The sequence below is a fragment of the Callospermophilus lateralis genome, chromosome 3 (assembly GCF_048772815.1).
Source record: "Callospermophilus lateralis isolate mCalLat2 chromosome 3, mCalLat2.hap1, whole genome shotgun sequence".
NCBI classification, from domain to species: domain Eukaryota; kingdom Metazoa; phylum Chordata; class Mammalia; order Rodentia; family Sciuridae; genus Callospermophilus; species Callospermophilus lateralis.
This window is the reverse complement of record NC_135307.1, coordinates 42,402,224-42,416,881: the sequence shown is the minus strand read 5'-3', so window position 1 is coordinate 42,416,881 and position 14,658 is coordinate 42,402,224. Positions and strand designations below refer to the sequence as shown.

General features: G+C 33.3%; 1 protein-coding gene across 1 annotated transcript in view; it reads right to left on the bottom strand.

Annotated features, from left to right (window-relative positions):
* G2e3 (G2/M-phase specific E3 ubiquitin protein ligase) overlaps positions 1-14,658 on the bottom strand; it is a 56,171-nt gene that overhangs the window by 34,342 nt on the left and 7,171 nt on the right. The window contains exon 2 of the mRNA XM_076850131.2: positions 3,210-3,250. Within this exon, the coding sequence (XP_076706246.1) occupies positions 3,210-3,250 (41 nt within the window). The remainder of the gene's footprint in view (positions 1-3,209; positions 3,251-14,658) is intronic.

Below are 14,658 nucleotides of genomic sequence, written 5' to 3'. Positions count from 1 at the left end.
GATAAGCTAATAAATGACATTAAGCAAAAGAAATCATGCATAAAAAGACATATGATTTCATCTACATAATGGGTTACATTATACAGAATAGGTAAATCTAGAGAAAAAGCAGATTAGTGTTGCAGTCAGGGAAAATGAGTAGTCTCCTTTGTAGGTGATCTAGATCATGGTGATGGTTTCACAGCCTTGTGAACAAACTAAAATGTACCCTTTGGCTGGGTGTGGTGGTGCACAGCTTGTAATCCCAGCGGCTTGGGAAGCTGAGGCAGGAGGATCTTGAGTTCAAAGCAAGCCTCAGCAACTTAGTGAGGTCAGAAGAAACTCAGTGAGACACTGTCTCTAAATAAAATACAAAAAAAAAAAAAAAAAAAGGGCTGGGGATGTGGCTCAGTGCTTGACTGCCCCTTGGTTCAATCCCCAGTACCCAAAATAAAATAAAATGTACCCTTCAAAATAGTTCAAATAATGTGTGTATATATATATATATATATATATATATATATATATATATATATATATACACATATATATGTATATATACACAGAGAGAGAGAGAGACACACACACACACACACACACACAAAGAAAACTTGGAAAGTCAGAGAGATCTAAATTAAGACTTGGTTTCACACACCCTGCTCCACCCCCACCCCACCACCATTATATATAGTATACAACATGATGTTTCAAAATATATATATTGTGGAATGGCTAATCATCACATACATTAGAGTTAACATACTTACTTACCATGTATTTGTGGTGAGAACCCTTAAACTCTACTTTCTTATTAACATTCGTCGGGTACTAGGTTCAATACCCAGCATCAGAGTGGGGAGAGGAAGGTCAAATTAACCTAACTGAAATTTTGAATCATTTGTCCAGCATCTTTCCAATTGCTACGTTACCCACTAACCACAGCCCCTGGTAACTAACTTTCTACTCTGCTGTGTTGAGTTCTGTTTCTTCATATTCCACATCCAAGTGAGATCATGCAAAATATTGACTTTCTGTGCTTGGCACATTTCACTACAGTACTTTATGACTTCATTTACTCATCTTAAAAATGAGGAAAACAGTCAGGTGTGGTGGCGCATGCCTATAACTCCTGCAACTTGGTAGGCTGAAGCAGGAGGATTGTGAGTTCAGCAACTTAGGCCCTAAGCAACTCAAGGAGATCCTGTCTCTAAATAAAAAATATAAACTGGGACTGGGGATGTGGCTCAGTGGTTAAGTGCCTCTACATCCTATCAAAAAAGGACAACAATAGTATTTATCTCAAACTATGTGTGTCCTTAATGAGGATAAAAAGGAACAATGCACATAAATATAATTAAAAGGGTATGGCACACAGAAAGAAATGAATAAATGTCAGTACTATAATTACCAGTCTTTCTGTCTTATGTTAATCTTGTATACCTTATACAATTATTAAAATTCTATTACTATTACAATGAAACAAGTAGACTACCACTAGCTAAAGAGAAGAAAGAGGCTGAACATCTCAAGGTAGCAGATCCATACAAGATGGAGTTTGAATTAAAAACAAAGCATAACCTTCCATCTTCACTAAATTCACACTGGACTATAACCTGACAAAGTAATAAACTTTTATTATGTTAAACCATTAAGACTTCAGAGCTTACCTACTACAGCAGTTAGTGTTATTTACCTTGATAAATAAGTGTAATAAAGAATGTATGCATTGAAAAGTACTTTATTAACAGGCTATTCATAAAATAGATCCAGCACTTGAAAGAAACAGTACCAGCTAATATTTCATAATGTGAAATATCCTTACTATATGGCCCTCTTTAATTCTAGTTTAATATATCATAACTTAGAGCCCCTCATCATCTTTGCTCCCTTCCTCTCCATACAAAGAACCTGTTCACATTAACACCAGCAAACTACCATTTGTTCATATCAGACACTTTACACACTAGTTAACTCTTCTATCCCTAATAGCTATACTTTTAGTTATAGTGTACAGGCTGCCATTAAGAGGAAGAGAAATACACAGAATTAGCAGAGACCATGTAAAAAGAAGAGTCCTCATAAAGTAGCAGAGACCATAGAAGGGACCACAGTCCTTCTCACAAACCCTGTGTTAAGGTGCATTTGCTATGGTGGATTTCCTTTGTTCCCATTTCTCTTGTCTCCTTTCTCCCAGTATGGAGGGCCTTGGATGCAGGATAGAGTAGGTTTCAGACATGCTTTGTTGTTGTTGTTGTTGTTTTGGTAGCAGGGACTGAATTCAGGGGCACTTAACCACTGCCACATCCCCAGGCCTTTTTTGTATTTTATTTAGAGACAGGGTCTCACTGAGTTTCTTAGGGCATCACTAAGTTGCTGAGGCTCAATTTGAACTAGCAATCCTCCTGCCTCAGTCTCCCTAGCTGCTGGGATTACAGGTGTGCACCACTGCACCTGGCTCAGGAAAGTATTTTTATTAGAAAATCACTTTTGCATGTATTTGTACTTGCTGGTTTTTCAATGTTTAAAATTCAGTAAAATTGTTCTGACTTTATCATATTCATAATTAAGATTATCCTCTATGATAGCAAATGATACTGGTTTCCATTATAATAACAGAATAAAGCTTCTTCCTTAAACGCATTCATATAAGTAAAAAGTTAATCTTGGGAAAAATCAAGTAAGAAAAAGTACAGATGAATCTGCATTTGGCAAATGAATGAAGGTAGTACACAAATTATTAAAATTTCACAACTATTAGCATAGTTGATAGAAGACTGGAGGCAGAAGCAAAGAAAAGAGAGTTCAGGGAAGTTTAGGAACCAATTTCCCTATTCCAAATAAGGTAGAATCCACAGAAAATCACTAAAATTGATGGTTGAGAAATTTAAGTGTGATATTTTTAGAGGGAATTTTTAAAAATCTAAAAAACTGGACGAGGGAGAAATAGTGGCAGAAGAGTATAGAGTAACAATTTAGATTCTTCATCTCTCATGGTTGTAAGCCAACAGACACTATATATAACAAATATAAAACATATACAGACTACAAATAAAATTTGGTGAAAAAATTGTTCTCTAATAGATTTGTTTGTGAAAATGAATACTCTTAATAATATACTTTAGTACATGGCCATAGAAAGTATGCATGCATCAGAAAAATCATTCCTATTGATTGGGCAGTATTCTAAAAAGATTTACTGTAAAGGAAATGTTTTAAATATAGCTACTTACCAAGAGTCTGTGAGTCACCAGGTTTATTTTCATTCATTTTACTAGGAAAAATAAGAACATACACCCAACTTAATTTATGAAGTCTCAAATTAATCATTTAAATTAAATTTAGTTATGATTATGAATGAGTCACATAATCATTTCTTACTCTAGTATATTACTTAGTTTCTTCACCTTAGCCCAAACAAGAACACTAGTTATCAGCAAGGATGACAGAGTCTGAAGACTGTTTTTAATTGGAGGGAATGTTTAGTTATCAAAACACTTATGATGATTATTGATATTTGGTGGAAAGAGGTCAGAACTACAGGACATTTTCCAGTACACCAAGAAGTCTCTACAACAAATGGTCTAGATTTTCGAATAACCTAGAGCCTCTGTTATACATAAATAGCAAGTCTTTCTCCACCCCCTCCCCCATTAGGACTAAATCAACATTTGTAGACTGTAATGTTCATATAAATTTGTTTCTGTTCAAAATTTTACCAAGAATTGTTCACTGTTTTGAAAAAGAAAATCACATCGTCAATTTGTATTTGATTAGTATATAAAACAATCCTTTTATTAAATTTATATTTGTGGTTATTGCATTCAAGGTATTCAATATAGAGCTCTGAGCATCTGACTGCCTCATTACATTCTGTAGTATAGTAGTGTTCAACTGCTCAAATACTTAAAGAAATTGTACTATCTTTTATTGAGCAAATAAAACTAGTTACAATTACTGAACTACAACTTTTCCCTAAAAGATCAAAGGCCTGAAGAAGACATCTTAATAACATTAGTTTGACTTTACCAGAGGCATATGAACAGCTTACTGAAATTTTATTATGAGATTCAAGTTTAATAAGGTATGCAAAAGTTCTTGAAATTTAAATGAAAAAGAATAAACTGTAATGCTACTAGGTAAATAAAACTCATTTTATAGTTGCAAAATCAATGCACAGAAAGATAAACATCTGTCATTTATAGAAAGTAGAAATAGACCAACCCATAACTAGTGGCTAGAGGATAATGTGCTACTACTATGCATGAAAATAAACTGATATCATTCTCTTACAATTTAGACTTCAGATTTCACAATGACTATAAGAACTGTTCTGAATTTAAATATGAATTTCTTATACAATGCTTTTGTGCTTTCATAACAGTTATAGTCCAACTCTTCAAATCATACTGATCCCAAGACTAATATTTTGTTTTTTCCTTTTAAAAATTCAACTTCTATGTTACCAAGATTGCTATTTCTTAAGAAAATCCACAATTGTTAAAGAAGGGTTAAAGAAGTAATCCTTTGTTTTCTGGATGGATATATATATATATATATATATATATATATATATATACATTTATATTTTGACATGCACTAATGATTTTCTATAGATGGTACTTCTGGTGTTTGTACATGCTCATACAATGACTACAGATTGCCCTAACTGGTCAAGTTATTGAGGATCACAATCTACTACTCAGCAATGAAAAGATGCATCAGATGAATTTCACAGCCATTATGCTGAGTAAATGAAACTATACACTATTTAAATACATTTGATTTCATTCATATGAAGTTCTAAGACAGGCAAAGCAATGCCATTATGAAAAATATCAGAACAATGCTTGTAGGTAGGAAAATTACTGGAATGGAAAATAAGGAAATTTTCTGAAATATTTTTTGTTGGGAAACCCTAAGCAACTTTGATGCAGAGAAGAAATCTTGCTTTCCAACAGATGTACAGAATTTTAGATCAGGGCTTTTGGAACACATCATTTTATACATTTCGAGGAGACAAGACTCTGGGTCCACTCTGTAGTCCACAGCTGATGCTGACTCCTTTAAACACAGCCCTGGCTTGCTCTGAGCCTATCAAAACACTGCTTCATTTACATATTTTCAAAAATTTTTTTAAAGTTGTAATTGGGTGTAATACCTTTATTTTATTTATTTATTTTTATATGGCGCTGCACTTACATATTCTTTTTATTTTTATTTTTTTTTTTTTAGTTGCAAATGGGAGCAACATCTTTAATTATTTATTTGTTTGTTTATTTAATGTGGTGCTGAGGATTGAACCAGTGCCTCACACATACTAGGCTCTACCATTTAGCCACAACCCCAGCCCTCTGCTTCATTTATATTTCACCTAAATGTTAATGCTCCAAAACCCTGTAAGAATGCTTTTTCTCCCCATTTTTTTGTGAAAAGCCCTATGGCTCCTCTGGTCTGTAATTTCACTCCAAGAGTCAGTAAACCTAATTTTATCAACTATAGGTTTACCCATATGGTTTTAAGTTGATTTGGCTCAGGCAAGATAATAAAGCAAATGGCAGAAAATAATTGGTGAATCCAGAGAAAGAGTATATAGGAGTTCTTTATACTATTCTTAAGATTTTCTCCTAGTTTGAAATTATAACAAAATTAAATTAGTCAAAAGTTGGATTTTCTAAAGACATTCTCTAATTCATACTTTTGACCAGTTCACATGAGCCTTCTTCCCAATTCCCAGCATCTGAAATAAACAGGACTTTTTTCTAAGTCCTAATTGAGAATCACTTTATTTTAAAAATTTCCAAAACAAAACTTCAGCAAAAAAGTTGAATTTTATAATTTGTTTTAGGTGCTTTCTTTCAGACACATGAATTTTAGACTTCCTAAGTGGAATGAGTACAGCAATGGTACAGAAGTATATATCTCAATAACAGTCCAAGTGCTAGTAATAGTCTTGGTCTTAAAAACAATGTCAAAATTATTTTCCTTGGAAAATCAAGCCTTCAAATGACTGCAGTCTCACAACCCAAGAGTAATTTCGTGGGGTACCTGAAGTCAAATTTTCACTCTTCCTAGAACATTTTAATGAAGTTCTGGGAAGTCACTGTCAAAAGGTATTCCATGTCTTCCATTGCTTACCTCTACTTGGTCAGTGATATAGATTGATACTGCCTTCAGTAGGTAAAGCCTGATATCCCTTGCCTTGATTGTGAATGCACTTGGTGCTTGGTAAATTCTTCCACCAAAGTCTATGGCACAAATGACGATGTGTGATATGTCATAAACGGCATTGTGACTTCCTCCTTGCTCTATGAATCATGAATCATAACCTGTGAAGGAAGCTAGCTGCAGTTGTCACAGAGCTTTCAAAATGTTCCATTTAGGAAGAAGGCCCAATTAGGAAGGCCCATTAGGAAGAAACAGAGACCTCCTCAACATAAGATGAATGAGGGACATCTTAGAAGCAAACCTTTCGCCCCAGTCAAGTGTTCAAATGATTGCAGCCTAACAACTGGAGATTCATTTCAAGGGGCATCTGATGTCAAATTCACTCTCTTCTACCTGGTAGTAATCATTTGAATAAACAAACATCAGATCTTGCCCATTCAACATTTCCTAAAGTTCTAATCCAACTGATAATAGTAAAGCTGAAATGAAGGTTATATGAGCATAAAAAAAAAAAAAAGCCACAAAAAACCCACAATACGGTAGAGTCACATGTTTGATGAAAGAATTATTTGACTTTTTAATTTAGCATTTTAAAAATAAACATTCCTAAAGGAATGATCTGATTTAAATCATTAATTAGAAAGGTTCAACTTAATTACTTTATGTAAAGTACATAAAATGTACCTAAAGCAAAAAATGTTTTTAAAAAATTTTTATTTGTTCTTTTTAGTTATACATGACAGTAGAATGTGTTTTGACATATTATACATACATGGAGTATAACTTCCCATTCTTGTGGTTGTAAATTGTATGGAGTTACACTGATATATAAACATAGGAAAGTTATGTCTGACTCATTCTTTTGTCTTTCCTATTCCCACCCCCATTCCCTTCCCTACCCTACCCTACACCTTGTTAAGCATTAGCATCCACATATCAGAGAGAACATTTGGCCTTGGTTTTCTGGGACTAGCTTATTTCACTTAGCATGATATTCTCCAGTTCCATTCATTTACCAGCAAATGCCATAATTTCATTCTTCTTTATAGCTGAGTAATATTCCATTGTGTATATATACCACATTTTCTTTATCCAGTCATCTGTTAAATGCCACCTAGCTTGGTTCCATAGTTTAAATATAAGGAATTGAGCTGCTATAAACATTGATGTGGCTGTGTCACTGTAGCATGGTGATTTTAGGTCCTTTGGGTATAAACTGAGGAGTGGGATAACTGGGTCAAATAGTGGTGCAATTCCAAGTTTTCTGAGGAATCCTCATACTGCTTTCCATTGTGGTTGCACCAATTTGCAATCTCACCAGCAATGTATGAGCATACCCTTTTCCCCACACTCTTGCCAACATTTGTTACCTGTATTCTTGATAACTGCCATTCTTACTGGAGTGAGATGAAATATCAGTGTAGTTTTAATTCACATTTCTCTAATTGCTAGAGATGTTGAACATTTTTTCATATATTTGTTAACTGTATTTCTTTTCTGTGAAGTGTCTGTTCAGTTTCTTTTTCCATTTATTGACTGGGTTATTTATTTTTTTGGTGTTAAGTTTGCAAAAAATATATATGGAAAGGTCAAAGTCAGAGGTCTTGTACTATGGTCCATGACTTCCAAAAGAGTTATATCAATCAAGACAAGATTATACAGGCAGATTATAATAGAACATAATTAAAAAGGCCAGAAATAGATCCAGACAATTACTTTCCAACACAGATATCACAATAATTCAATTGTGGAAATCAGAGTTTATTCAATAAATAGTACTGGAATAATTAAATATTTGGAGGAAAAATAAACACTGATTCTACATACTGAATGTAATTCAAAAATGAAACACACACACACACACACAAATTCTAAAAAAAGAAAAAGAGAAATATCTTTATGATCCCGTGTTTGGCAATGATTCCTTATGTAAGATAGACATACTGTGAACCATAAAAATAATAAAATAATAATAAAATTGATGAACTAAATGTCAAAATTAAAATTTCCGTATCAAAAGATACTGGCATGAAAATACAAAAGCAAGACACTTGGGAAGAAAACATTTGCAAAAAATGATAATAATACAACTCAATAAAAAGACATCACAATTAAGAAATAAAATGGACAAAAGATTGAACAGACACTTAAATATTAGTATCTTTTGCTTATCAAGGAACAGTGTTAAGAGAATGAGACAAGCTTCAGACTGAAAGTATCTGCAAATCATAATCTGAAAAAGGACTTGTATATATATTTTTGGAAAAAAATGTCAAAACTCAATAATAAGGGACATTAAAAAATGGCAGAGCCAGGAGCTCTGGTTGGGAGAGATCTATAGCTCCTCAGAAACATAAAAACTTGACAAAAACTGTCTTAATTAAAAATGTCTCAGAGAATACCAATAAGAGACAGAAATGACAGAAAGGAAACAAACAGAAATTCCAAAGCTGAAAAAGTAAAATATTTGAAATGGAAAATGTACTAGAGGCATTCAATAGCACATTTGATAAGTTTATAGAGATTATTTAGCCTGGTGAGCAAAAAGAAAAATGTACAGAACTTAAGACATGGTGAGACATTATCACAGTATGCTTACTGGAACATATACTTAATGGAAGTCCAAGAATAGGAGAGAGGAGCAGGCAGAATATTTGAAGAAATAATGACCCCAAACTTCCCTAGATTTAATGTAAGACCTCAATCTACACATTTTCAAGAAGCTCAAGGATCTCTTGTCAGGACAAACTCAAGGTGATCCACAACTAGACACAATAAAGACAAAGGGACAAAAGTAAACACAAAGAGAGAATCTTGATAGAAACAAGAGGGATGTGACTGATCACACAAAAGAATCCTTAATAAGATCATTTGCTAATTTCTCATGAGAAACCAGGGGTTCCAGGAAGTAGTGGGATGAAATATGCCAAGAAATGAAAAACAAAGAAACAAAACTGACCTATATATAAAGAATTCTATATGCAGCAAAACTATGATTCACAAAAAGAGGTCAGTTCATACACTCTTATGGGAGGCAGGTGAGTAAACAAGTATTTCATATAAACAGTGTGGTAAATTCTATACAGACAGTGGTTGGCTTCATAGAGGAGATGACATTGTAATTTGATTGTAAAGGATAAATACGTTGAGCAGGTATGATAGGAAAGGCATTCTAAGCAGAGTATGTGCAAAGATATACTGGTATACTTGATCAAAGATGTTTGAAGAATGTTAGGAATTCCTTCTGGCAATTTAGTGGATTCCACCATGTGGTTGAACTATATGAATCTTCTTGGATTGGATAATTAGATAATAATACAATGCCTTCCATCGCCTGGACATTTTCCGCCTGGGCTTGACTATTCCTCAGTAGGCAAGGTCTCATTCCAATCCTAGCTCCCTTCCTACTGACCAAGTCAGGCTCTATGCAACCAGTTCTGTCAACATTCCCACCTATGGTCAGGGCTTAAGCAACAAAAAAGATGTTCAGTCACAGCTCTAAGAGGACCAAGTCCTCTCTTTCCTAAAAAATGAGCCCCTAATAAGAGAATTTATCTGCTACTTCATTTGACACATAGCAATTAAACCGTGAAGATTCTGAATAGGAACCAGGCAAAGGAACAGGGGAGAAAGAATCCAAGACTTAGTTCACACACATTTCTGGCTCTCCCTGTAACGGTGAACAGCCCACTTCCTCTTTGAGCTTCAAATTCCTTAGTGGCAAAATGGGGATTCTACCACTTACCTGTTAGGACTCTTATATGCAAAGTGGAAGATAGAGTTACCGGAAAGAGGAAGGAAGAGTGGAAGGAATTCATCAAGTATCTAAGGTTTCTAACTTCAAGAATGACAAGGTTTCCAGATCTCTTATTGTTAATCGTGGTTTTCTCTGGGGAAGAGATGGGGTAGGAATTCTCTTTATAAATTTTGGTATAGTTTGAAATGTTTTACAATGAACATGATTTATTTTGTAATCAAATATATTTGGAATGGATCTTATATATCAATAAAAAGGTTTTTAAAAAGCTTGCATTGTGTGGAAAGTCATCTAGGAGGTAGATAAAAGTGATTGTTTCTGCAGAGGATCAGAAGATCCAGGGTCTGAGGTGGGAGGGAGACCTTTTCCTTGTGTATTCTTTTGAACTCATGATTCTCCTGTCTCAGCCTCCTGAGCCACTGAGTATACTACTGTTTCAATGAAAATTACTTCAAAAATTTTTTTTAAAAAATAACTTTTAAAGAAAATAAAAATATTTAAAGAAAAAGTGAGAAAAAAAATGAAAAATTTTCTCACTTTTTTCTTTAAATGTTGTTATTTAAGGACATTAACAAACAAAAGTTGATTTCATTATTAGCAGATCTGCCTACTAGAGATGATGATGGCATTAGACAGTAACTCTAAGTCACATGCTAAAATAAAAACACTGGTAAAAGGTAACTAAAGAAGTAAACATAGGGCTGGGGTTGTAGCTCAGTGGTAGAACACTAACACACGAGGCACTGTGTTCAATCCTCAGCACCACATTAAAAAAAAAAGAAGTAAACATAAAAGCCAAAAGTATTATATTTTTGGTGTGTAATTCCTCATTTTTCCTATATGACTCAAAAAAAAATAGATAAAATAATTATAAAGCAATGCTACTGGACACAATATGTATAAACTAAGGGCACCTTATATATAAACAAAATGGGCACAAAAATGCCTAATGATGTAATGTATCACAATAACAACATAAAGGGGGAAGGATGGTTCACATAGGAGCATATTCTTCATACACTATAAAAACTATGGATATTAATCAAACGAGGTTGTTATAAAATTAAGATATTAATTGTATTTTCATTAATTTGTATTATTAATTGTAACCCTCAATATAACCACTAAAAACATAACTAAAAAATGCAGAAAAGGTAATGAGAAAGAAATTAAAATGATACTATAAAAATCTAAAAACAAAAGAAGGCAGTAATGGAGGAACTGAGAAACAAAGGGATATGAAATACAGAAAACAAATAGAAAATAGCAGAAATTTCTCCTTATTGGTAATTACTTTAATAAAAACTTACTCTCCAACTAAAAGGTGGCAATTAACAAAATGAAAAAAAAAAGATTCACCCTTATATGTTGTCTATTAGAATCCCACTTTAGATTCAAAGACATAAGTGGTTGAAAGTTAAAGTATGGAAATAAGTATTCCTAATAAATAGAACCCAAATATAAACTTAGGTGGTTCTACTGAGACAAAATAAATTATAAATCAAAGACTGTTACAAGACCCAAAAGAAAGACATTAAAAATTGATTAAAAGTTCAATCCATCAAAAAGATATAACAATATAAACAAACCCTCACCTAAGAACTCCAAAATATATGAGGTAAAAATTGACAGAAATGGAGAAATAATTTTAGACTTAACAAACAGATACATAGAACATTCACTCCATTCAACAACAGAATACAACATATTCTTCTCAAATGCACATGAACATTCACCATGGATAGACCATATGTCAGACCACAAAAGAAATTTCAATAAGTTTTAAAAGACTGAAATCACACATAGTATTTTCTTCAACCACATGGAATGACACTGGAAATCAGTAACAGAAGGGAAACTGGAAAATTCACAAATTTGGAGATTAAATAACACAATCTTAATTAGACAAAAGGTCAAAGAAGAAATCACAAGGGAAATTTAAAAACAGACAAAATGAAATAAAAACACAATAAAAACACAGTATATTCAAATTTAATCTGCAGCAAAAAAACAAGACTTGGGGAAATTTATAACTGTACATGCCTACATTAAAAAAGGAGATCTGAGATGGGCACAGTGGCACACAACTGTAATCCCAGTGATTTGGGAGGCTGAGAAAGGATGATAGCAAGCTCAAGGTCAGTCTGGGTAGCAAAGCAAAAATCTGTCTGAAAATTAAAAACAAAAGGGTTGGGGATGTGGCTCAGTGGTAAGGTGCCCCTGGGTTCAATCTCCATTACTAGGGGTGGGGGGAAGACCCAAAACAATAAACCTAACTTTGTAACTGAAGGACCCAGAAAAAAGAGCAAACGAAGCCCAAAGTTAGTAGAAGGAAGGCAATAATAAGGATTAGAGTTTATGTAATATAATAAAGACTAGGAAAAAAATGAAAAAAGAAAGTTATTTGAATAGTTCTTCAAATGGACAAAACTTTAGCTATACTGACCAAGGTGGGGGGGGGGGACTTAAATTACTAAAATCAGAACTAAAAGGGAGACATTGCTACAGACCTAACAGAAGTAAAAAGGATAATAAGGGACTACAATGAATAGCTGTAATGCTAAGTTAAATAATTAGCAAGTTAAATAAGTCAGATAAACTAACAAAACTGACTCAAAAAGAAATTTTCAACAAACCCACACCAGAGAATAACACCAATCTTTTTCAAACCCTTCTAAAAAAAATAGAAGAGGAAAGAATATGTCCTAACTCATTTTATAAAGTTAGTAATATCCTGATACAAAGTCAAATAAATATATAAAACTATTGACCAATGTCCCTTATGGATAAAGATGCAAAAATCCTTAACAAAATACTAGTAAATTCAATCCTTACTAAAAAGAATTATCAATTGTGATCAACTGGGATTTATCTCAGGAATGCAAAGGCAGTTAAACATATAAAAATCAACCAGTGTAATATACTGTATCAACAGATTAAAAAAGTCAAATGTTCATCTCAATTTTCTGGTGATGCAGAAATGGCATTTGAGAAAATCCAATACTCTCTCATGATAAAAACACTCAACATTTTAGGAACAGAAGGAAACTTCCTCAGCATGATAAAGGTTATCTATGGGGAAAAACAACTAACATATTGAATGGTGAAAGACTGAAAGCTTTCCACCTAAGATCTGGAACAATATGAAGATATGAACTCTCACTGCTTCTTATTAACATACTAGAAATTCTAGCCAGAATAAGGCTTTTGAAATAAGATGCACCCAAATTGAAAGCAAGAACTAACTATTCAGAAGATATCTTTTTTAAAAAATATTTATTTATTTATTTTTAGTTGTAGACACAATATCTCTAGTTCACTTGTTTATTTTTATGTGGTGCTGAGGATTGAACCCAGGGCCTCATGCATGCTAGGCTAGCGCTCTACCGCTGAGCCCCAGCCCCAGCCCCAATATGATCTTATGTATAAAAAAATTCTAAAGAATTTAAAAAACCCTGTTAATTGCTGATAAATACAGCAAAGTAACAGAATACAAGATAAACATACAAAAGTCAGGTGTCTTTCTATATAGTAGAATGAACAATTCAGAAAGGAAATTAAAAAATTTAATTTACAAAGGCATAAAAAACTACTTAGTAATAAATTTAACTAAGGAGGTACAAGTAAGACTTGTGCACTGAAAACTATAAACAGTGCTGAAAGAAATTAAAGAATCCTAAATAAATAAAAACATTCTGTATTCATGGGTTGGAAGACTTTATATTAAGATGAAAATATTCCTCAAAGCAATCTATAGATTCAGTTTAATTCCAATCAAATTCACAATGACCTTTTTGCAGGAATGGTATAACAAGTCCTAAAATTTATGGGGAATCGTAAAGAACCCTAAATAGACAAAACAACCCCTACTCCCAAAAGTTGAAATAGTCACACTTTCCAATTTCAAAACTTACTATAAAGCTACAGTGATAAATGGTGTTGGCATAAAGACAGACATAAATCAGTGGAAAAGAAGAGCCTAGAAATAAACCTATACATTTATTGTCAATTGATTTTTAATAACGGTTCCAAGACTATTCAAAAGTGAAAGACTACTCTTTTCAACAAATGGTGTGGACAACTGAAAAGCCACATAAAAATAAATGAAGTCAGATTCCTACCTTATACCATATACAAAAAAATTAACTCAAAATGGATCAAAGATTTAAATGTAAAAACCCAAACCATAATATTATATAGAGCAAATCTCTGTGACCTTGGACTTGGCAACAGTTTCTAATATGACATTAAAAGCACAAGCAAAAAAGAAAATAAATTAGATTTCATCAAAAATTAAAACTTCTGTGCATCAAAGAATACCATCAAGAGAATGAAAAGACAGTTCATAGAATGGGATAAAATATTTAGAAATCATATATCTAGTAAGAGCCTAGTATCTAGAATATCACAATTCAACAACAAAAAGATAGGTAACCCATTTTAAAAGTGAACAAAACATCTGAATAACTTCTCCAAAGAAAATATTCAAATGGTCAACAGGCACATGAAATAATGTTCATCATTACAGGCTTATGCAAATAAAAACCACAATGAGATATCACTTCATGCATACTAGGGTTTCTATTTATTTGAGGGGGGGATTGGGGAATTGAACCCAGAGGTTCTTAACCACCAAGTCACATCCCCAGGCCTTCCCCCCGACCCCAGGCCTTTTTAATATTTTTTATTTAGAAACAGGGTCTTGCTAAGTTGCTGAACTCAAGATCCTCCAGCCTCAGTCTCCTGAACCACTGGGA